The sequence below is a fragment of the Macaca thibetana genome, chromosome 9, assembly GCF_024542745.1.
Source record: "Macaca thibetana thibetana isolate TM-01 chromosome 9, ASM2454274v1, whole genome shotgun sequence".
Lineage (NCBI taxonomy): Eukaryota > Metazoa > Chordata > Mammalia > Primates > Cercopithecidae > Macaca > Macaca thibetana.
Window position 1 is genome coordinate 16,959,217 of NC_065586.1, and position 24,433 is coordinate 16,983,649.

At 38.3% G+C, this 24,433-nt stretch overlaps 1 protein-coding gene across 1 annotated transcript in view; it reads right to left on the reverse strand.

The window, feature by feature from the left end:
- Window positions 1-24,433, reverse strand: part of CUBN (cubilin) — a 315,954-nt gene that overhangs the window by 204,946 nt on the left and 86,575 nt on the right. Inside the window, exons 23-27 of the mRNA XM_050805391.1 lie at window positions 22,617-22,809; window positions 21,151-21,311; window positions 19,959-20,140; window positions 18,828-18,984; window positions 16,050-16,237 (exon numbers count right to left, since the gene is read on the reverse strand). Coding sequence (XP_050661348.1) covers window positions 16,050-16,237; window positions 18,828-18,984; window positions 19,959-20,140; window positions 21,151-21,311; window positions 22,617-22,809 — 881 coding nt within the window. The remainder of the gene's footprint in view (window positions 1-16,049; window positions 16,238-18,827; window positions 18,985-19,958; window positions 20,141-21,150; window positions 21,312-22,616; window positions 22,810-24,433) is intronic.

The window sequence follows — 24,433 nt, forward strand, 5'->3', positions numbered from 1 at the left end:
AGAAAATTATTTTTTATAGATCAATTTTAAGAATTAAATATAGTCCATGTAGAAAAAGCAACTCAAGAGTTTCTTTAGGATGATATCGTTAAAGCATGGAGAAACTTCTGGAGAATAACTTGGCCCATTTCCAATTATAAATCTTTGCAAATTCCAAAAAATCTCTATTCTTTAGAGCTTAATATGTAATTGAAATAATTCATCTGCTGTGAGGAGAAATTTTAGATGTAGTAGAGAATCCCCTATTCTTTCTACAGAATAAAAATTCTAGTCAATGAAAAGATGATCGTTAAATTTTTGAGAACTATACTCAATGATTTTATAGAATGGCATTTTGAAGTCAGTGTCACTAATAGAATACTATATTTCAATCACAAGCAGGAAAGTCATTTTATTGTAGAATGTACTAGATTAATGTCAATGTGGCCAGAGCCAGGCTCTGTGTTCATAGTCCAGTTCTAAAATTTAGAGAACACAATTTTGTGAAAATTATTGAACTTCTTCAACCTAAAATGTCTTTATCTATAAATTTGGCACCATAATGATACTTATGTCATAATATTGTTGCCAACAGCAAATGAGATAAACCGTGTAATAGGTTTGCTATGAGGCCTGGCATATGGAATGTGCTCAAAATGTTACTCTAACAGTTCTTTGTCAGAGGCAAAGGGAATCAACATTTTTTCCAGAGAAACCACCCCAAAATAGCTATGAGAAAAGAAAGATGTTGGGGATTAGAGAACAGGAGCTGACTCATGTAAAATAGTTCACAGAAATCATCACTGGCAGGGCAGATGGGGAAGTGATGGATTCAGTGAGGAGGTGGAGGCCATTCCTTGCAGTGTGTTGCTATGACAACTTGGGCATGGTGGAGACTGAGGCATCCCGGACAGCCATGCAGAAACCAAGGCGAATCATCATGTGTGGGTTGGAGATAAGTATGCTGTGTGTGTGGCGGGGACTGCAGGAGGACAGATCATGCAGGGGACAGCAGCAAAGGAGTTAGAAAACCAGAGGCTGTTAAGGCTGCCATGGTGAGGTGGATAGAGTCCATTGGCAAGCAAAGTGGCTCTCGTGCTAAAAGTGAGAAGCATTTCTTCCTGTTGCAGCCTCCCCTCCCCTCTGGGTCCTACCCAGCCCTGTAGTTCCCACTGCTGAATCACTGGAGCTCCAGAAGGATGGGACCTAGGGAATTCTCAGGGCATCTGCTCGGACGTTCCCCACCCCAAACAACCACCACAGCAGGATCTATGGAGAGGCCTCAATAGGGCGATCATGAAAAATGTTGATACTGAAGTTTACACTCACATCTCCTGGAAAAACTTGGAACTTTATCCAAGTTTAGGTTACTTTAAATTTGAAGGGCTTTGAAATGTTTCTGCAACAACAGTAGAAATTGTAAAACAAGAATCACAGAGGCTAGGCGTGGTGGCTCACGCCTGTAATCCCAGCCCTTAGAGAGGCCAAAGCTGGTGATCACTTGAGGCCAGGAGTTTAAGACCAGCCTGGGCAACATGGCGAAACCCTGTCTCTACTAAAAATACAAAAAATTAGCCGGGTATGGTGGTGTACACCTGTAGTCCCAGATACTTGGAAGGCTGAGGCAGGAGAATCGCTTGAACCCCAGGAGGTGGAGCTTGCATCACTCGGTGCCAAGATCGCACCCTGCACTACAGCCTGGGAAACAGAGCAAGACTCTGTCTCAATAAATAAATAAATAAATAAATAAATAAATAAATAAATAATAAGAATCACAGAGGAGATACAAGGCTCCCATTGGGACAAGTCATGCCCAAGGGGGCAAATGCAAAATCAAATCATGGTGGATAAATGAGGCAAATATAGAGGAAGGCTGATAAGCAGAGCATGGTTAATCCCAGCTGACTCCAAGATGGCCCTCAGGAGGCTAAGTCCCCTCCATAAGGCGCATGGCCACTTATAGCATGCTCCCTGAGATAGGCACAGGAAAAGCTGCCTTGCCATGTGCCGAGAGGGTGGGGCAGGAAATATGAAATGTCATCTGAAAGTAACCATTACTCATAATGCTGGGCTTTGCATGAGAGCAAAAACCCCATCGAAAGACCACATTTTGAGTTACTTGGTGTCACTCTGAGTTACAGGTCTGTCTCATATAAAAACCAGTGTTTCCTTTCTATATGGTGGCTAGTTGCTGTCTGCTCTTACTAGTGAATTTGCATTTTTATTTCTGCTTTCTATATACTACTCCTGTTAGATGCCACAGTTTGGGTCTGTTTATTTTTTAAATCATTGTCTAATCATGGATATGGGAAAACATTTAACTACAAAGATACTTATCTCAGAACTGTTTATAATGGTAAAGATTTGAAAAGATTCTAAGTGTTTCACAACAAGAATTGGTGGCTATATTGTGATGATGGGATGTGCAATGTTGAAAATGACATAATAAATAACATGGGGAAATAGTCACAAGCTATTGTTAGGTGAAAAATGTTATTATGGGTTAGTGTGTACAGAATAATCTCCTTTGAATATTAAAATAAAATAAATATACAAGGAGCAATGACAGGAAATCAATACCACCAAATATTAGTAATAGTGATATAATTTAGGATTTTTTAATCTAGTTTTTTTCTACATTTTCCCAATTTCCTATAATGACTATGAATTCCTTTGTGATCTGATAAATTTATTTTTAAAGCAATATCTTTGGGGACCTATTGACATGGCAATAGAGATATGCATTAGTAATGCTTCTCCAATCTCAGAATTTCAAACCCTTTCAGAATTTCAAATAAACACCGGGCCTACTAAAAATATTATATTGTCTATCTCCATAATCTTTTCTTATGTATCTCAAGGTTATACGTAAAAATTAATCCACTGAAATGTTACCATGTAAGGTAATCTGCTCCAGCATTAATTTAAAATCATATTTTGCCTATAATGCTTCCTTTTATCATAACTAGTTTATTATTAATTAGACTAATTATTTATAAAAAATTATTTCTTTATTCCCATGATGTGACTATTACCCATTGCATGCCTATATCAAAACATAGCATGTACCCCGTAACATATACACCTATGTACCCACATAAAATTAAAAGTTTGTAAAAATAATAATGTCTTCAGATGTTCAGGGACTGACAGCTTCATGTAAACATAAATTTCAATAGTCACTGATGGAGCAAGGGCTTCTAAATCCCTCCCTAGTGGTAAGTGAAATGCTTTGAAAGCCAAGCATACTCTCCTGTGTATACATGAAAATTTAATTCCATAAACCTCAGCCTTCCCTCTACCAATTGTCCTGCTACAGTAAAACACTGAACATTTATTATTATTATTATTATTATTATTCTGCCTCTTAAAATTCTCACCACCTGCTGCAGACGGTCTCAGGAACAAAGAACCTGGTTCATAGAACAACGTGAAATCATAGACCTTTGAGCTGGAAGAACCCGGAGGACTGCCATCCGGGTTCTCCCTGTAGACAGTGACAGCAGGAAAAGAGAGTCTATTAAATAAAGAGCCTGCCAGGCATGGTGGTTCACGCCTATAATCCCAGCACTTTGGGAGGCCAAGGTGGGTGGATCTTGTGAGGCCAGGAGCTCGAGACCAGACTGGCCATGATGGCGAAACCCCGTCTCTATTAAAAATACAAAAATTAGCCAGGCGTGGTGGTGGGCGCGTGTAATCTCAGCTACTCAGGAGGCTGAGGGAGGAAAATGGCTCAAATCTGGGAGGCGGAGGTTGCAGTGAGTTGAGAACGTGCCACTGCACTCAAGCCTGGGCAACAGAGTGAGACTCCATCTCAAAAAAAATAAAGAAAGAAAGAGAAAATAATAAACAAACAAACAAACAAACAAACAAAGAGCCAATGTAGGAACTGCTGGGTAAAGATGTTGTGTTTAAACAAAATTCTGTAATGTTGCAATTGGAAATCTTTCCCACTTTAAAAAGTAGAAAGTCAATATAGTTAACTGAAATCCACAACTGTGATTACCAGTGTTTAACATTTAGCATTTTGCTCAATGCATGCTTATTCATACCGTGATCCTGTCTGATGGCGGAAGAGACCTTTCGGTCACCCTGCCTTTGGCCAGTCTGAGGAGAGCAACCTGAGGTCAACGAGCAAAGGCAGTGTGCATAGGACAATTCAAGTTCTGAGGATCTAATGGAATTGTTACTGCTTCAGGGTAGTTTAGAAATTATTTTAGGTTTAATTATTATTCATCCTAATTCTGTTCTTCACGTTTGAAGAGAGGAAACACGCAGAGTTTCTTTTGAATCTGAGAGCAGAGGCTCTTTTGAAGGTTGGAATGTTTGGTTCATTAACTGCTGCAAATTAATGCAATCATATGAAAATCCTTCATTGTGAAAGATGCTCAGAAAAGATCAGCATTTCTTTTTAAGGAAAGGGATTTTGATCACACTGAAATAACATTTCTCCTTTCGATTTTTTGTAATTAAAAAAATCACATTTTCCTCAGGCAATCTTAAAACCAAAATTTCTTCTAAAATGCCTCATGCTAAACTCAATGACACTACAAAGCATCTGGCTTCACTAACAGATATATTTCATTCTAAACTTTTTTTGAATCCAGGTATCATGCTTAGTACGGAGCTAGACTCATATCTGGTATTAAGATATAAATTGAAATGTTTGGTACACTCTTCCCAGCTTTTATGCATGTTTTTGAATAGCAGCTGAACTTAGAATTGTAATAGCTTATCTCTAAGCTCTAAGCAAAATGCAAAAGTCCCAGAAGCAAACTTCCTCTGACAGACAGTTCCAGGAAGCATGACTCATCTGCCCAGGAAGCGTTGGAGGTGGAGCCATAATCAAAGTCGGCTCAGATCCACTGCTGCTCAGCCGAAATCTCATCTGCCTCTCTGCGTCTCGCCAACTGGAAAACAGGATGTTATCTACAATCCCAGTGGCTTTTGCAGGAAAACTGGAAGGCAGGAGAAGCAGCACTACTTTCCACACAGTGGGGCCAATTGATGTTAATTACAATTGGGCAGGCTGCTCTGGAAACCACAGATTTATTTACCGCAACATGCTATAGAGCAAGGACCCCAATCCCCAGACCGGTACTGGTGGCATTAAACTCTCATAGGAGCATGAACCCTATTGTGAACTGCACATGGGAGGGATCTAGGTTTCACGCTCCTTATGAGAATGGAACGACTGATGATCTGTCACTGTTTCCCATCACCCCCCAGTGGTACCGTCTAATGCAGGAAACCAAGCTCAGGGCTCCCACTGATTCTACATGATGGTGACTTGTATAATTATTTCATTATATATTACAATGTAAGAATAATGGAAATAAAATGCACAATAAATACAATGCACTTGAATCATCCCCAAACCACCCTCCTACCCCACCCCGGTCCGTGGAAAAACTGTCTTCCACTAAAACGGTCCGTGGTGCCAAAAAGATTGGGGTCTCCTGCTTCAGAGAGCAAAAAATAATCCATGAGGCTATGTTTATGTTAAAATAACCATAGGTAACATGTATTAGCACTTATTCCGTGCTGGTCATTATTGTAAGTTAAAACTCGTAGCAGCTCTGTAATGCAGATAGTATTGTTATCCCCATTTTAGAGTTCTGGAAACTGAGGTAGGTAGAGGTTTAGTAATTTAATATTTCAAAAGGCATCAACTACTCAAGAAGAATTTTTCCTATTTACTTCATTGGCAATTCTTTTCTTAAGAATAAGCATTGTTGGTCGGGCATGGTGGCTCATGCCTGTAATCCCAGCACTTTGGGAAGCCGAGGTGGGTGTATCACCTGAGGTCGGGAGTTCGAGACCAGCCTGACCAACATGGTGAAACCCCGTCTCTACTAAAAATACAAAAATTAGCCAGGTGTGGTGGCGGGCGCCTGTGATCCCAGCTACTCAGGAGGCTGAGGCAGGAGAATCATTTGAACCCAGGAGGCAAAGGCTGCAGTGAGCCAAGATCACACCACTGCACTCCAGCCTGGGCGACAGAGCAAGACTCTGTCTCAAAAATAAAATAAAATAAAATAAGCGTTGTTAAACTCAAGGATACAGCAAGTCTTTATTCTCTCTAAAAATAGAGAGTAACCAAAACAATTTTTAAAAAGATAGGGACAATACGAATGCTCCTGTTAGTCATTGAAATTAAAATTTTTTTCATTATTTTTCTTAACAGAGCTTTGAGTAAAATAAGTGGACAAAAATTGTTGGTTTTATCATCTGTCATTTATCCTTAGTGAGAAGGGTCAAAATGCATTAACCAAGCAGGCAGCAAGCAGAAAACGAGGAAAATTAAATGTGTTAGAAATGAATCATTAATTATGTCTCAAGCTACAGAATTGAAGGCTCTCTATTTGTGAATTTCTCTATACCTTACTAAGGTGTTTCTCCTACATTAGCATCAGTGCAAATAATAACAGCGAACATTTATAGATGTGTTTGCTATTTGCCAGACTTTGTTTTGGCTCTTTACATATATGGACTCGTTGACTCTTATTACTTCGTTTTACAGAAGGGGAAAGTGAGGCACATAGACACTAAGGAACTTGCCCAAGGTCACCTAGCTACTAAGTAGTGGAGTTGGGTTTTAAACTTCATTCTGAAGTTACCTGCTTCGCTCTGAAGCAGGTACAGAGACTACCAATTTAGCACATTCTATCATGTGTCTGGGTGCCCAGAAGACATTCTCTTGTGAGTGAGTGCTAGAGGACTTACTACATCTTTGTCATTAGCATCCCATCATAGTCAGCAGATAAAAGAGTGCTGGCTGAGGCAGTTCTAATTCCAGCAACTCCCCTCTAAAACAATAGAAAGCACAGTGCCTGGAGCTGTTTTCAATAGGGAGCTAAAGACTGGGGTTTACCTTTAAACCAAGCAATTTGGAAACTGAAGAATTGTCCTTGGCACCTGTTTGGAGTCTGTTATGCCGTCATGTGACCAGCAGTGATGTGCACTGCAAACACAAACGTTGATTTACGCTTCACTTATTAGAGACGACGCAAGGCCTTTACAAGGACAGAAGAAATTTGCCTTTAAACAGATTCTGAGGGCACACAGAGAAAGTAAAGCCCTTATGGAGATGTCCATGAATCAAGTTAGGGAACTCAGAAGAGAAAGAAAACAAAATGTGAACTCTGCCCAGAAAGGAAGCTAGACCTCGCCAGGGAGGAGCCACCGCTCCTAACTGGCAGGGCACCAGGAATGGAGAAGGCATTTCCAAGAGATGGAGGTCGGCTGGTGTAAGGGTGAGGACCATTTCCTGAAGTGTCCCAGGAAGAAGCTGAATGGCCAGGCAGGAGCTGGGCTCTCTCCAGAAGGGGCGTGGAGGGGAGTAATAAGCATTTCCTGAGGACTCAATATTTTCCAGGTGTCTGGATTCTTATCTTCATTTTACGCACGAGAGAACCAAAGCAGCCAGACGTTAAATTCCTTGCCCAAGATCACAGCTGGTAAAGAGCTTTGGAGCCAGGTGGACTCCAGAGCCCACACTCTATTCATGCAGCACTGAGTGTGAACATAGGTTCACCACTTTCTGCAGTGATGACACTTCCTGCACTGATATGGTTCCCATCCTCAGTCCCTGCTCTCCTGTGGGCATAATTATACTCAGTTACTGGACTACTATGGGGATAGGCAATTATATCTATCAAAGTATCCGTAGTAGTGTCTAGCACATGACGGGCATTCCATTAATGACAAATATTATTGCAATTCTCAAAATAAACATCTGAGATGCGAAGAACTCTCTAATACCTCATGAACTTCAAAGTTTGCTTGTTTGTATGAGGGGAAAATGAAATAAACTTGGAAAATATCTCTAGAATAATGTTTTCCTGAGAATGTGGAATACAAATATCCAATAGATGTTCATTAATCAGACTTCTGGGCAAAGATGATCTCTTTGGGACTAATCTCCACTGGTGGTTGTCCCTGCATGCAGCTCTATCAGGCTATATTCTAATGTCTCCCTTTTCTTCATCCTGTTGTTCATCCATCTTTGTCAATTGTACCTCCTAAGTTCTCTTAAATCCTTCAATCACATGCTTCTTCCCCAGCAATGGTGAAGACCTGGAGCCCTCTCTCTCCCTTGGCCTATAGCAAACCTCTTACTGGGTCTTCACCATAACTCTTACCTCCCTCCAGTTTATTCTGGCAGTCAGAGTGATTGTTTTAAAAGTGCAGATCTGACCACACCCTTGAAAGACCTCCTGCTGCTCTCCAGGAGGTCACCGAAACTCTTAACGTGCCCACCCTGCTCTGCAGGCCAGGTCCCGTCCACCTGAGAGCCTCACACTGCTCTCCTTCCAGTCCCTCACATCTCAAGCCTCCTGGCACCTGGTGTGTTATTCATCCTCAGGGAGGCCTTTCCTGACCCACAAAGGAGTTCAGTCCCCATCTCATGCCTTCTGGTTACACCATAACTTTCCCTCCCAGCACTTAACACTGTCTGAGGTTAAATTTTTATTGTGTGATAAATTGATTAAAGTGTGTTTTCTCCATTATTACAAGGAAAACTGATGATAAAACAGTCATATGTCCACAGCCTAGGTGTCTAAAATATATCCTACTGACTGGATGCATGGATAAAGGAATGAAGAATGTATATTTAGGATAGTGACAGCCTGAGGAAATACTACAGCAAACACAAAACAAAACAACAAACCCTGCTTAATTGTGTTTAATTTGGCATATCCCAGATTTATTAGAATGTAGGTCTCTATTTGTGAAACATCTATCAACATTTGTGGCAGAGACAGTTATGTGGCTTCCGCAAATTGACTTCCCCTTCCTTTGGTTTCATGAACTACCACATGGAAGCCAGGAACACGTACCTGCCTTTGACTCTGATGTGATTAGAAATAACCTAGTGTTGCAGTAAGCATCTGCTAATGTATGAGTTCTCCATAACAGCTAGCATCACTTTAAGTATTGACAATATCCCATGAGCCTGATGTTTCTCGGTCGTGGTATATGGAAAATGTTGTTCAGGCTATAGACATGGAGAATATGGATGTGAAACTGAAAGATTCAGGGATAGTGGTGATTTTTCTTCATCCATTCGTCCACTTGGAATGCATTATTTTGCAACCGAAAGGAGGACATGGGAGTGCAATAAACTGTGATATAAGCATCTAGGGTGAACAGGATGACATCAGCAAGGATTTGGCAAGAGATGAAATGCACCTTATAAAGACTGGAGGGAAATGCCTTTGATCGAAGTCCCCCACACAATCAGGAGGACTTGAAATGGACTTTAGTGGAAAAGGGGAAGGAATAAGAAAATCAGTTAATGGAAGATGACAGTGGCCAAGGTGCCCGATAAGGAAAAGGGAGAGAAAGTTTAGAATCAGAATACAAAAACCGTAAAGTGAATCTGACATTTTTAATATAATGAGGTAAATGTAATAACAGTATGACCAGGCCTTGGTGAGATAAAATACATAACTCAGCCATAGCAATGGAAGAGCAAGTCCTCATTGGAAAGTAACATTTAATAGCAGGCAAATGTATGTTAAGAAGATGCCTATTAAGATACTTTTCCCTCCCCAGGAGACAGCATTGAAGTGAGGATAAAACAGGCTATTTTGGTGGAAGTGGGCTATGAACAGTGGTCTCAAGTGCTAGACCAGGGGCTTGTGCAAAGCTTGCTCTTGGGGAATCCTCAAGGATTTGATTAAGTCTGGGGTGAGGACTAGGAATAAATTTTTCTAACAAGATCCCCAGATGATTCTGGAATGCAGCCAGATTTGGTAACCAGTTATAAGGACTTTATCTTCCCACCTCAGCTTCTTTTCAGTACAGACTGCAATCATTTGAAAAGGAAATCTATCAACACTAATGTACCAAAAGAGATCTACAGGGGTGGTAACAGGGAGGCTGTTTCAACCATATGGACACCTATGACATGTCTTCTTCCCAAAAAAATGTAGCATTTGTTGAATTCTTTATATGCTTTCCTCATATAAAGGAGACAGTGAAGAGAAGTGCAACTCTGTACTAATTCTGGCGAGCAAAGAAGTGGTTGTTAATACGGAAGTGACCAAAACATTAGAAGACAGTGATCCCTTGCCTTAACTTAGAGCCTGTGATGGTTGACCACTTAACAGGACTAAGGTTTTGGGGATTCAAACTTCAAAACAAGATATAAACCTATAGATTAAAAAAAAAAAAAAAAAAGCAAAAAACAAATGAAAAAGTAATTGAAAAAGGAAAGAAAATTCTAGAAAATTGGCAAATTCTGAAAACCTAAATTCTCACTACAAAATCAGGAATAATTTTGCAGGGGTGCAAAAAAAGGAGAACCCTCTAAAGAAATCAATCTAAGCAGAAACCCAAGGGTCTACATGGGAACGTTCTGACCATTTTACAGGTACACATACAAACTAGCTAAACTTTGGGAAATGGCACAGAAAAATATCGTTGAACATTAGAAAAAAATGTCTAATTTTAAGGCTATGACTAGGGCAAATGAAAGATGGAAACATGGATGGGATTGATGCTTTCAGAAGAGAGTGTGATGTCAATGAAGAGGAGGTAGAAACATGCCTAGTTTGATTTTGAAACTGGAAGAAGACACATGGAATTCCAGTTTAGAAGATAAAACAGTCAACTCCTTTCAGTGAACTTTTCCAGGCTTAAGGGAATTACATTCCACGGCACTGAAAGGTATAGTCGTCACAGGGCTGATTTTGTAATCTCGGTGAATTCATGGGTGCTTAATTCATGGTTAATGTTTTTGACACGGCCATAAAAAAGAGCAAGATCAGGTCCTTTGCAAGAATGTGAATGGAACCGGAGGCCATTTTCCTTAGCAAACTAATGCAGGAAACATAAAATCAAGTACTGCATGTTCTCACTTATATGTGGGAGCTAAGTGCTGAGAACACATAGACACATGACAGGGAAACAACACGCACTGGGGCCTACCTGAGGGTGGAGGGTGGGAGGAGGGAGAGGATCCAAAAAACTAATAAGTACTAGGCTAAATACCTAGGTGATGAAATGATCTGTGCAACAAACCCCCGTAACACAAATTTATCTATATAATAAATAAGTTCGGGGTATGTGTACTACTATTAGGGTAGTGCACATACCCTGAAATTAAAAGTTAAATTAAAAAAAAAAAAGTTTTAGCGTTTCAGCAGAATCCGTGCCCCTGCTCACAGGTTCTGCTTCTGCCCAGAACATAATCTGTGAACATCACTGGCTGGAGGGCTTGGTTGCACTGCCCTAAGGGGTACCGTCCATAGGCAGGCTAGACCCAGGCCTTTGCTGTCGAGCTCAAACACGTGAGCTCCCTGTGCTGGGGATTTGTCACCACAAGCACTTAAGGTCAATGATCCTGTAGGGTCAAGGCTGGAGTGGCCACGTTGTTGAAGCTGAAATTCTGAGGTTGCTGAAACTCAGAGGGAGCCTTTGGGGAGAGACGGGAATGGGTGGGAATAATCAGGGAGCAGGAGCAGAGCCTCAGGAAGTGGGAGTGGAGAATCCACCTCACTGCCTTGGCTTCCCACCTTCTCTGGGCTTCTCAGCCTCTCCTGTGTGGGGGGAGGTGTGAGCCTTCTCAGAGTAACCAGACTGTCACACGTGCCTGTCATCTTCATGTGGCTCAGATTGTGTTTCGGTGCCGCAACCAAGAGTGCAAGCCCAGGCAAGGAGAACCAGCAGGGCTGCCAGAGGGCTGAAGGGAAAACGTTCCAGCTTCCAAGATGGGGAAAGATTCATTCTAGAATCTCGTAGGTCAGTAAGATTAAGAGTAATTTTTGGAAAAATTCTAAATTAGACACTAAAAATAATTTGTCAACATGAAGCAAAGAAAGAGGTAATTATAATAAATGACACTTGCTTATTTATGGAGTCAGGCAAAACATTGGTTTCTCTTCGCGAGAGTATCAATAGAATGGTAGACTTGGGGGCTGCGGGAACACCCCCCCACGATCCCTGTGAGAGTAACAGGAAGTTGTGAGAGTGCCCCCGCGGTGTGTGGTGTTATGGCTGAGAGCATCGGTGTGGAGTCACAGTGCCTGCTAGAAAGCCTGCCTTGACACTTACAATTTTTCTGAATATGGACAACCTATATCTGTCTCACTTTTCTCACCTAACGAATGCGGACAATATTTCTTATAATACAGGGTTGCTGTGAGAATTATCTAGCAAATAATACATGCTGAATAGATATTAGCTTTTATTACCTAGTAGTTTGAATAGTGCTATTCCAAAAGCACTTAATAACAGATCAGTTTTAACCAAAAGAACCTATTGTTTAAGAGTATTTGAAATAGATGCAATCTTGTTTGACATTTTTATCAATTATTTTTGAAGAGGTACTAGGTCAGTGGCCACAGAGTCTATATGCAAATGAATAATGCTCTGAAAAGGAATGAATGAAGATTTAGGGAGGTCATGATTCTCAGACAAAATCAAATCTGACTCATTAGGAACAATATCTCTGTTTAGATTTTTTAAAATTATATGAGCTAAGGCTATAAAGTCATAATAATTTGTGTAAAAGTGATATGGAGATTATAAATGTTGATATAGGCCAACATTATGACTTAGCTACAATAAACCCCATTTAACTTCAGCATACAACACCAGAAATATATGAACTGGATAATATAGTTCCAACCTACTTGGGCCTAGCCAGGTTTAGTTGAACTGTTGCATCCAATTCTGGGGCCACATTTAAAGAGGAACTGACATACAAGAGAACATGCAACCTAGTATGTCCCACACAGGCAAACTAGATGAGGACCAGTTAGGGAAATGAAGGATAAGGATTGGAGAAAAGAAGCCATCACTTACTCTGGTTTGTTACAGAGAGCCTCAGAATTCAGGGAGCTAGACTTCATTCTACACTCTCTCCTCTTCATGCCTCTTTGCACTGTTTGGTTCCTGCTCTCGCCACCCCACAAACACTGCTCTGACCAGAGTCACACTTATCTCCAAAGGACCCTTCTGAACCATGAGCTCTCTCGACTGCTCTTCCCTTGGCTCCCATGACACAATCACCTCTTTTTTTTTTTTTTTTTTTTTTTTTTTTGAGACAGGGCCTCACTCCGTCACCCAGGCTGGAGTGCAATGGTGCGATCTCAGCTCACTGCAACCTCCGCCTCCCGGGTTCAAGTGATTCTCCTGCGTCAGCCTCCTGAGTAGCTGGGACTATAGGCGTATGCCACCACACCCAGCCACAACCACCTCTTAGTGTTCCTACTTCGTCTTCTCACTACACACATGCTCCCTGTTGACTTAGCAAATATCTGGGCTTCCTATACATCTCCGTGTTGATTTCTCCCAAATCTACCATTTCCATTTCTATATTCAATCACTCGTTTGAAATCTCTTCTGCATGAAAACTCAGACTCAAAATAAAATGGAAGACTGAAATCAAGCTGTAAAATACAGCCAGAACTCTTCAGGTTGATTCCCCATGTTTGCATGGGTAAATGGTCTTACTCCTTTAAGCAAACGGTCCCTTCTCCCACTGCATATTTTATTTCTGGATCTGAAACATTTTGTTTTGCCCAGAGGGTGAAATAATAAAGGATGGATTTGGTTTCCAATGGAACCTTTACCAATCCATACCTCTCATCAAGCCGGGATAGTGCCTGACCAGCACCTATTGAGTCTTTTTATAGTTTCCATTTTATTAGTTCAGACTAACTAAATTCTGGCTATAATAACAGTCATCCAATTGGGATTTGGGGAAGTCAGTTGAAAAAAACCCTGTAACTAGAAGAAGCGATTAAAATAATGGAAGCTAGATTTCTGTGTTTGTGAGTTTTCTCTCTGTTAATGGTTGGTTGTGTGTTAAAATTTCCATCATAGATCAGCTATTACAGCTACTGCTCTGGTCTGACCTCTTGGCTCGCAGAGATGGAAAACAATCTCCTCCCTCTGGCAACGGTGCCGTTTTTTGGAAGGCCTCTCTGAACTTCTGGTTCTCATTTTGTATTTTTGCTCTTTCACCATCAATGTTGCACAAGAGAAATGGCATGACCATAACATGACAGGCACGTCATCCATAAGGGGCTCTAATGAGCTACTCTGCAGTTGCTGGAACAAGCATTTTTTAATTTGAGTTTTTAAACACCTTTTTGTTACCATTCCATCCTCAAATGAGTTCAAAGAAGTGGAGTTCAGGTCCTGGAAATGTTTCATCTCATTTCCTCCCCACTCTTTCTGCCAAAGCCTCCTTTAAAGCCTAATTCAAAAGCATCCTCCTTTCTGTAGCTTTCTCCATTACACTTTACCAAATCATGATTGTGGTGCCCAGCACACTGTTACACGTGCAACGCTCGGCAAGGTCATGAGTTCTAGTTCGGTTTGTGCTCAAATCTGTAGGATTGCACTGAATGTGTAGGATGTCATACAAAAACGCCAGTTTGGAATTCAATCTTTCTCATTAACTAGTAGCTATCATTCAACTGATACTAAAATGAGATTGTGATACTCATTTCAACTTGAACTGATTGAACTCCTGTAATGTCTCACCTGTATAATTAGTGACTGGGACAAAGTTAGTAGGAGACAGCACAGACCTTCAAGAAGCCCACAGTCCAGGAGGGAATCAGGATAGTCCTAACTGGTAAAAAGAGGTATGACCAACTGCTGTGTTCACGGTATAAACAACGGGCTTTGAAAGCAACTTTTCTGCTTTTTCTAAAACATGAACAAGGTCTCGCTATGTGAAGAAATGGATACCTAATCTAGGTAAATGAAAGGAGATCAGTCGAGCTCCAGGTCAAGGAAGGTGGACTTTAAAACCATTGCCAAGTATGTGCTTGTAAGTTTGTTTTATGTTGTGTCATATTTTCTTAGAATACTGGTAAACAAAACTTTCTAATGGGTAAACGCTATGGCTAATATTTCTATAATATTGTACTTTTGTAGATGTAAAGCAAAATTTTTTCCCAAAAAATTATCTCTGAAAAACAAGGGAATCTCCTTATAGTTAGGACCTCACAGAGTCTCTCAAAGTGCAGAATGCTTTGTTTTCACAAACAAAAGTGCTATTTGGAAACTATATGTTAACCTCAAACCTCAACCAATGCCAATTTTCCTATAGAACTTGTAAAAACACAATTAAGAACATATTACAACATATTTTTTTTTCTGGGAATATGACCCCAGAACTGCAAGCAATGGATGTTGAAGTCTTTGTAAGTAAGACTTCTAAAAATCACTGACCACCTTAAAAAGAACTACCTTAAGTCACCAGGCTGCTGGTAGGTGGGCAGGTGGGAAAAAAAATGTTCTGTTATCAGAGCAAGTACTTATCACTTCAGAAAGGGTATCTAGTGCAAACATTATATGTGGAGTTTTTGAAGTATTATGTATTAACAATATAGACAGAAATAAAGATAATGTGTTAGATGACCCAAAAAGTGATTTTACTGATGATGAAATGTAGATGCCAAAATAATCTCTCAATTTATAGCCCTAAAAGTTACATATGCAAGTTATCAAAAAGCTTTTTAAAATAAAATTTCTTATTGCAGAAATAGCAGATCACCTTATATTCAAGGTTGCCTAATATTTAAGCAACATTTATTGCCTAAAATTACATATAGACAGTTCAATAAAATGTTACTAGTGGTCATCATTATAACAATTGAAACTTCAATTTTACAAAAATAAAAATATACTGAAATGAACTTACATTTAAAAATAAAAACAATAATCAAAACCATGATACCTCATACTAGGCAAATGACATCTTAAATAAATCCAAGATACCTAAACATTTTCTGATCTCTTATACACAAAGAACAAACATAAAAACAATCAACAAAAAAAAGAGGTTATTACTCTCCTTCCATATAAGTTAAATAATATGAGGTCAATCTGTCCAGAAGTTACACTGAAACCTAAAAACACAGATAGTTCTCTGTATTCACAATTTAATACATTAAATATGAAATATACCTGTTCAAATACCATGGGTGGTTGGTGTGTTATAGATGCACGGGCAGAATTAGGGATTTGATTCCAAAAAGCATGATGGATTCTAACTTGATCTGAAAATGCAGTGATCAATTAAGCTTTATAATACATACCTCTAAATAATCTGTGGAGCAGTTTATGTGATATTCCAAGTCAAAAGCTAAAAATGTGTAGTTCACAGTGTTGCCTGTAGTTGCTCGGATGGTCCAGTTGCAATGCTGATTTTCAGAATAAGGATTTGGATACCCTATACTCTCTAAGATGCCATAGGTTTGATTGACTATTATCACATTCTCACACGCTGGAAAAAAAAAATGACTGTTAAAAACCACTATTATATACATCATAATTGCTCCGAGATTTTCCTTTTAAAAAAAAGATAAAAATCATATATGTATGTATACACATATATAGGATGTGCGTGTGTGTGTGTATATATATACACACACACAGACACACACATATATATTTGGTGCAGTATTTTCATAGTGAAAGGATTTCCATTTAGAAGAAATGTGAAATAATACTGAAGTGAATTCAAACTAAAGAGTCATGAAAATTAAGTAGTCATATTAAAATAGGCATCGAATTCCCTTGAATTTGTGGAGAGCAGAATAACTTGATTCTATTCAGGGATCAGTCTGATTTGTTTGTTAGAGAAGCGCATTCAACGCTCTGTGCTGCTGCTTTTTTAATGTTAACATTTGGAAGGGACAGAAATTCTGACTTTTAAATTGAACAGTTTAAAAACCCAAAATCTTATGTGAGTGCTAAAAACGAGTAACAACATGGCTTTGTTGAACATTCAAAAGTCTGCGTGAAATTCACAACAAAGGCTCCGTTCTTCCTCTAGTTAGTCATCAGGAAGTACCAAGCGAATAGACAGAGTATAAAGGATTTAAAGAAGAAATGAAAATGTGAAATTTAAAAAAAAAAAAAAAGCCTTCAATCCAATGGTGGCATTTTCTTGAGCTGAGTTTTCAACAAAAGCAAACTAGATACCTCTAAGTATGTCTAATCCTGGGTGCCCAATTCAGCCGATCCTAATGACTTAAACAAGGAATATATTATCTCTATGATGTGCAATAAAAGAGAATGGGAAATAAACATTATAAGGAATGAGCTGTCTCTGAAAGTGGGGTTCATAGATGTATTCCTACTACAACATGCTTTCTGAGGGTGGGTAGAACACCATTTATAACTTTGGTTTAAAAAAGCGTACATTTGTGGCTCTTCAAACTTTGCTTTGTTGGAGCAGGGAGAATACTTAAACCCATTCTGTTTGAAAATCTTTAGGTCACAGCTTTGTACATAAAGGATTTCTAAAGAATAATCTTATTGTTTTAGAAGCCTGTGAGAAGTTACACCTATTAGGCAGATAGGGATCACGTGCCTCGATGACTGGGGCAACACAGGGCCCAGGAAAATACATTCCGGTAAACCACATGGGCTGCTCTCAGCACTCAGACCTTACACTATTTGTAAATCTCCAATTTCCCATGGCAAATTTTACAGATAATCTCACTAGTTTGCTCTGATTTTTCCTCTTATGTGCACTCATTTACACTTTCAGGGTTCTGAAATTATGAGAGAAAAGTAAAATATCTCAGAAATAAAAAGAAAAAAAGAAACCCTTAAACAATCTGATTATAACCAAGAAATAGATTAGCACAGCAGTAATAAAATTAGAGAAATGATTATATAGTAAAACAGATGTATCTCTGATAGAATTTGGGAAACCTTTTTATACACTAGTGATACATTTCTGAAGAAAAAAGCTATATATTAAAACTCAATATAAATGATCTAGGATTCAGACTAATCCCCAGATGTAAATGAATGTGAATCTTAAAATTCATACATAATCAAGGTTAAATGTTATTACTCTTTCAATTAATTCAAGGGATATTGTGTATTCAGATAATAATTTTGTGACTTTTAATTCCATTTTCAGATAATTGCATAAAATTATGGATAAATTTTGATTCTGTGGGAAAAGATAATTGTGTAAAATTATGGATAAATTTTGATTCAGTAGAATTATATTTCCAAAACCTAGACTTTACTTTGATAAAGTAAAAGTCTTTATCAAATAACAAATTCAAGAAAATACTGACAGTTTTTCTTGAATGTCCATTTTGGAACTAACTTCAAAAAGCATTTAATTCTAGAGATAGAATGCAGGTTTAGAGACCAGCTAATTTAATCTCCTTTTCTAAAAGAAGAAACTGTGGGACCACAAAGGAAAGTGATCTTCTCAAGGGTTAGGAGCCAGAACAAATCCCAGGCCCCTTGACATTTTGCTCAATGTTCCTTTAATTTCACCATGTTGCTATATGGGAAAAGTAGATTTAAAATGGCGTCTGTACAATAGCCAGATTTTTCTACTGTAAAGAACATGCTTATTCCATGCACGAATCACATGGACCACAGTTTTCCTTAATAAAATTAAGGTACCTTTTAAGGTAGAGAGTAGTGTGAAAGAATACTATGTACACTGGAATAATATAATGTACACTGCAAGATTGCAATGTGTGATGCAAATGAAAAGTTATTGGTCATTAGTCTGTTACACTGATCTTTCGTTGAACTGCAACTCTCTCGGCATATTAAATACTCTTTTAAGTTTCTATAGTTTGCCAGATGTTTTAGTTATATGAGATTAAATTTAATACATAAGTATTTCTCCCTCAAATGGAGTTAAATTTTTCACGTAAGAAACTAAGATGAAGTTCAATTGCTCACACCAATGCATTACACTTATTTCAGTTTGTTTCAAGAGTTTGAAGGCCCACTCTAGGCACTGAACAGCCAGTATACGTACTTACTCTGCCAGTATTCACACTTACTCTGCTGGTATTTACACTTACTCTGCCAGTATTCACACTTACTCTGCCGGTATTCAGCCTCAAAGCCACGTCCTTGCTGACCTTCATCTGTCCTCAGTTTTATAAACATGCTATCTCCACTAGAACGAATAAGAGGTGGTTTCTCATCCCCACAAAGCTGAGTTAGCAGATGAGAGCTGCTACTTGGGCCATCATATACCTTTAAGAAAACATTTTGAATGTTAGATGGCTGAGACTATCAACATTATGTAAAGGACTATAATCCAGAAGTGAGAAATATAATATATATATATCTTTACTATGTATATATATTATAAATATATGATATGTAATTATATATAAATATATATAATATTATAAATATTAATTATATATTTATAATATAAATTTATTTAATACATATATTTATATATGTATTAAATATTTATATATAAACATAGATATGCATAAAATAAATATATATCTATATATAATAAATATATTTTTTGTTATATATATGACATCACAAAAGAATAGTCATGAAATAAAATAACTTTACAAATTATATTTAGGTATTTATAAATTCAGGCCATAAACTCAGGCAATTAAGCTGTGGATATGTGCAGCAGTAATAAACGTGTGAGCCTACATTGAAGGCTGAAAATTGAAAATGAAAGCCTAATACACATTGTAATGCCACAGCTGATATCAATTGTCCTCCTTGTTTTTGATTCCATAGTTTATGATTCATGACATTTCAATACATTTTTATTTAGCTTTTTAACAAATGAACAATGGTGAATTGCCGTACTGTGAAAAGTCCTAGTTGAATGACTCCAATTATCTTCTCTACTTCATCAAAACTATCTTCTAAATTGTGATTTTTTCAATGCATATGTGGAAATTATATAAATAATGATTATAATAAATCCCATAACCCCTTTCAGGAGATTTTCAGCATATCTTAATAGTCTATGGTCAATATATTTTAAATACTTAGTGTATCGAGCCATTCAATTCTTCGAAGATGGTCATTTTCACCAAATTTCTTGTATGTTTCTATTTTGTTTGAATTTTTATATGGATGTTCTGTTTAGATGCTCCCCTTTCTTGAATCTCCAAAATAAAAATAAGCGCATTGTGTGTTGGGTGAGATGGGAGCAGGGAATGACACAATGGAAACATTATACATACAGCCAGGTAATCTAAAGTGCAGTTTGGATGATGCTCCAAGTGAAAGTCTTTGAATTCCAGTTCAAATGTGCTGCCGTGGCTAGATTTCAACCGCCAGTAGCATTCAGAGCTGTGGTAATAGGGCATCGGGTAGTTGGGAGATACGAACGTGCCGCTTGAAGTGGTGAGATTACCCCCGCAACCTAGAGGAGAAAGAAATGGAATGACACACACCCTTTTCCTTTTGGGGAATTGAATCCTTTTGTCTGTATTAAACTGGTGCCACTCTGCTATCCTTTAAATCAAGTTATACAGCAAAACAGCATCATGAAAGAGTAGTTAGCCTACAAACCCAATTTCCTTTTTCTTTTTTTTTTGAGATGAAGTCTCACTGGGTCATCCAGGCTGACGTGCAACGGCATGATCTCGGATCACTGCAATTTCTTTTTTTTTTTTTTTTTTTTTTTTGAGACGGAGTCTCACGCTGTTGCCCAGGCTGGAGTGCAGTGGCGCGATCTCGGCTCACTGCAAGCTCCGCCTCCCGGGTTCCCGCCATTCTCCTGCCTCAGCCTCCTGAGTAGCTGGGACTACAGGCGCCCGCCACCGCGCCCGGCTAATTTTTTTTTTTTGTATTTTTAGTAGAGACGGGGTTTCACTGTGGTCTCGATCTCCTGACCTTGTGATCCGCCCGCCTCGGCCTCCCAAAGTGCTGGGATTACAGGCTTGAGCCACCGCGCCCGGCCGGATCACTGCAATTTCCACCTCCGAGGTTCCAGCGATTCTCCTGCCTCAGCCTCCCCAGTAGCTCAGATTATAGGCACCTGTCACCACGTCCGGCTAATTTTTGTATTTTTAGTAGAGATGGGGTTTCACTATGTTGGTGGCTGGTCTTGAACTCCTGACCTCAGGTGATCCCCCTGCCTCGGCCTCCCAAAGTGTTTGTGAATACAGGAGTGAGCCACAGCACCCAGCCCCAATTTCCATTAATGCAATTTCCTTATTCTAACCAGGATTCTTATTTATTGATAAAAAGAAACTAGAACTTTCTCCCTTTGTCTATTAAAAAGAAATGGCTGCTATTAATTTTAAAATATTTGCAATACTGAAGTTTAAATACAGCTGGGCAAAATGGACAAGTGGTGAACAGAGCACGACAATCCCAGAATCAAGAAACCAATCAGATCGGTTTCTCCAGTAAGCTCTTGCTATTTACCTGTTGACGACCCATCCCAATAAGCCGAGAATCCAGACCTCGTGTCTACTTGGTCACTCTGAAATTTTAACCATAGTTTGTTACTATGAGAGATGATTGTTGGGGGTAGATTTGAGCCACAGAATATTCCCAGCAATGGTGATTTTTCATAGCCTCCATCTCTGGCAGAATACAGAAATTAAAATGCATTGGGTTACTGAAAATATTACTGTATAAACATTTAACATAATTTGAACTTTGGGATTGCAAACATTAGCAGTTTATCAGATGAAGCAATTTCTCTCAAACACTACTCTTACTCTAAAAAACACGATTTTAACTTTTAAATTTTTTTAAATGGTATTTGAATGACTTCATAAAGAATGACCATCATTCATGGTTGGCATGGTGTTTTATATAACCAATTGCAAAGGGAGAGAATGCATTTAATCTTCACCTTTCAAATAAAGCCTCTGGCAAATGTATCAGAGAAAACAGGATAAAGAAACTATACTATTAACAATATAAACATACTGCTGTATTTCACAGAGAATCTTTCAATGTTTTCCTTCTGATTTGGAAATTTTTGAAATTTGATATATTTAGCAAAATTCTGGAAAAAATTTTTTCCTAAAAACTCTTGGGCCCTTAAATCTAGTTTATAATCTATAGCTTTTTCAAACAAACAACAAAAAAGGGATTTATTCAACACCGAAGTACAGTGAGTAACTGCTGTAAATTAAGAAAATTATGTCATTTTAGTATGATAGGGTCCAATTATGATTTCTTATTTTAATACCTTACATTATATTATAGAATAGCATTTATTATAATACATAAGATTCCAGATTTTAAATCCCAAATAAAATATTTGATATAGATGCCCACCAGAATGATTAGCCTAATTTAACTCAAAGTAGTGGCATAGAGAGATAACAACATATAAGTGAACTTACTTTTAATGCAAATATAACTTTTTAAATACATTCTTTCAAAGTGACAATAAGAAAGAATAATGCCTTGTACTGAAATTCACAAGCCTAGACTTTTATTACCTGAACAGGAAAACTGTGTGAAAACTTTAAGACTGCTATCCTGCCATCATTTTATAATATAATTAGATTAAATGAACAGCAAACAGCCTAAAATTTACATTGATTTTACATAATGAAAGTAGGTATTCAACAGCAGCAAGTTACATCATTTCAGAGTAGTAGCACATCTGTTTCTTTGCCCAGATAAAATCTGGAGTTTATTTTCAAGTATTTCCAATAAAAGAATCACTTCAAAATAACCACTGAATCTTACACAATTCCTGTATTTCTCCTAAGTCAGGCTCCAAATGACAAACTTGATTTCTTGCAAGAAAGTGCACAGCAGGGAGCTTTGCAGAGAATGACCATATTTTTTCCTTAATAGTCGTAGGAAAGATTATTAATGAGAATAAATAATGAAAAGATTATAATGAAATAAATAAAAGTGCTTACCTGATTTCCAGAAAATCTGTATAGTAGTTTCCACCAATGGCTTCCTCCAAGGAGAAGTTTGTGAAGTGCATTGCAATCTGTTGGCCAGTTCTCACTGTGATCCTATAAATGCATTCCCAGTTGTTGGGGTAATTATTGGGGAAGTTTGGAGAAGTTAATGTCCCAAAATCATCTGTGTAGTCTTGCAAACATGCTGTGAACAGAAACAGACCATAGAGAGAAAATAGAAAATATTGTTACATTTATAATACATCCAGTAATATGTATTTCATTAATTTGTGCCTATACTTGATTTTCAATAGGCCATTCTGGATGTGCAAATAAAGATTTCATTCTGAAACAGTTTTTGTAATCTTAAAGACAAAATAATTACCAACAGTAAATCTAAGCTATGGAGTGGAAATTGTTACATATGTCTTGAGTAAACAACCCTTTAAATCTTGAAAGTGTTACTTTTTTCTAATCCTTGCAAATTACCATACACATTAAAAATTAGGATTCACTGCAGGAGGGCCTAGAAATAATTCAGTCTTGTCTTTTCATAAGCTTCCTTTAAAATGGTTTTTGCCAAAGGATGTATTTATGAGAAATGACAAAGCAGGTGCCCCCACCATGGGGTGAACAATAGGGGCCCAGGCTCAAGGACCAGATTGATCTTGAAGGAAAAACCTCTCAAACACTGACAAGCTCTGCAGCCTTGGGAGAGTCACTGTACTTCTCTAAGCCTTAGTTCCCACATCTCTCAAATGAAGAGGGTTGCTACCTTTGAGTGTAGGTTTAAGAGTTAAAGATAATGCATTACAAGGGCTTGGCCCATTGATATGCGCTCAGTAAATGGTGGTCATTTACGTTATAAGGAAGACATTAGATCATTTATAAAACATTTAGGATAGGACCTGGACAATTTTGAAGTCCTAAATAAATATCTTCTTTAAAAACTTTTCTGGTTTAATAGTTTTAACATTACCTATTCAGTCGATTCTGTGTTTACTAACACCCACTCAATCTCCTATGCCCTCCAAATCGGAAATATTTTACAAATAAAATCTGGTTTGAATGCTTTTGTTTTTGTTTTGAGACAGAGTCTTGCTCTGTCGCCAAGGCTAGAGCGCAGTGGCGGGATCTTGGCTCACTGCAACCTCTGCCTCCTGAGTTCAAGCGATTCTCCTGTCTCAGCCTCCCCAGCATCTGGGACTACAAGCATGCACCACCATGCCCAGCAAATACATGCATTTTTAATGTATTTCCAATTGCATCCAGCCATAACCTAAATCTAGGGTATAGGAGTAGACAGAGGTCTCCTACTGAAAGGTTTTGGATACAATAAACTATTGTGTTTCACTGTGAATCAAAAAAAAAAAAAGAAGAAGAATAGTAAGATGTTTAGTTATGCTGTTTCCCTAGTTGCTGCTATATAATCATACTCAGAAAAGAAGAATCACTGGTATTGAAAACATAGAGATGCATAGAACGTATTATAGGTTCTACCACCTGTGTATAGCCCTCAAAGTAATGGGCATTCGCCAGATATTTGATTTTACTCTATTTTAAACAGCAAGCTATCAAGGCTTTACTTTATTGAAGGAATTCACAGTGACATTTAACACCAAAGATTATGTTTAACTCCAAAAGTATAGAAAAGTATGCTTTTCTGTAGTCTGCCAAAAAATTTCCACAAGTGGAAAGGAAGGCAGAGAGGAAGGGAATAAGAGAGACAGAAGGGAGACAACAGGAAAGGTAGAAAAGAGGGATAAAGAGAGCAGGAGGAGTATAGCATTGGTCTATTAATATTTCAGACCCACTAATGAAAATTACTA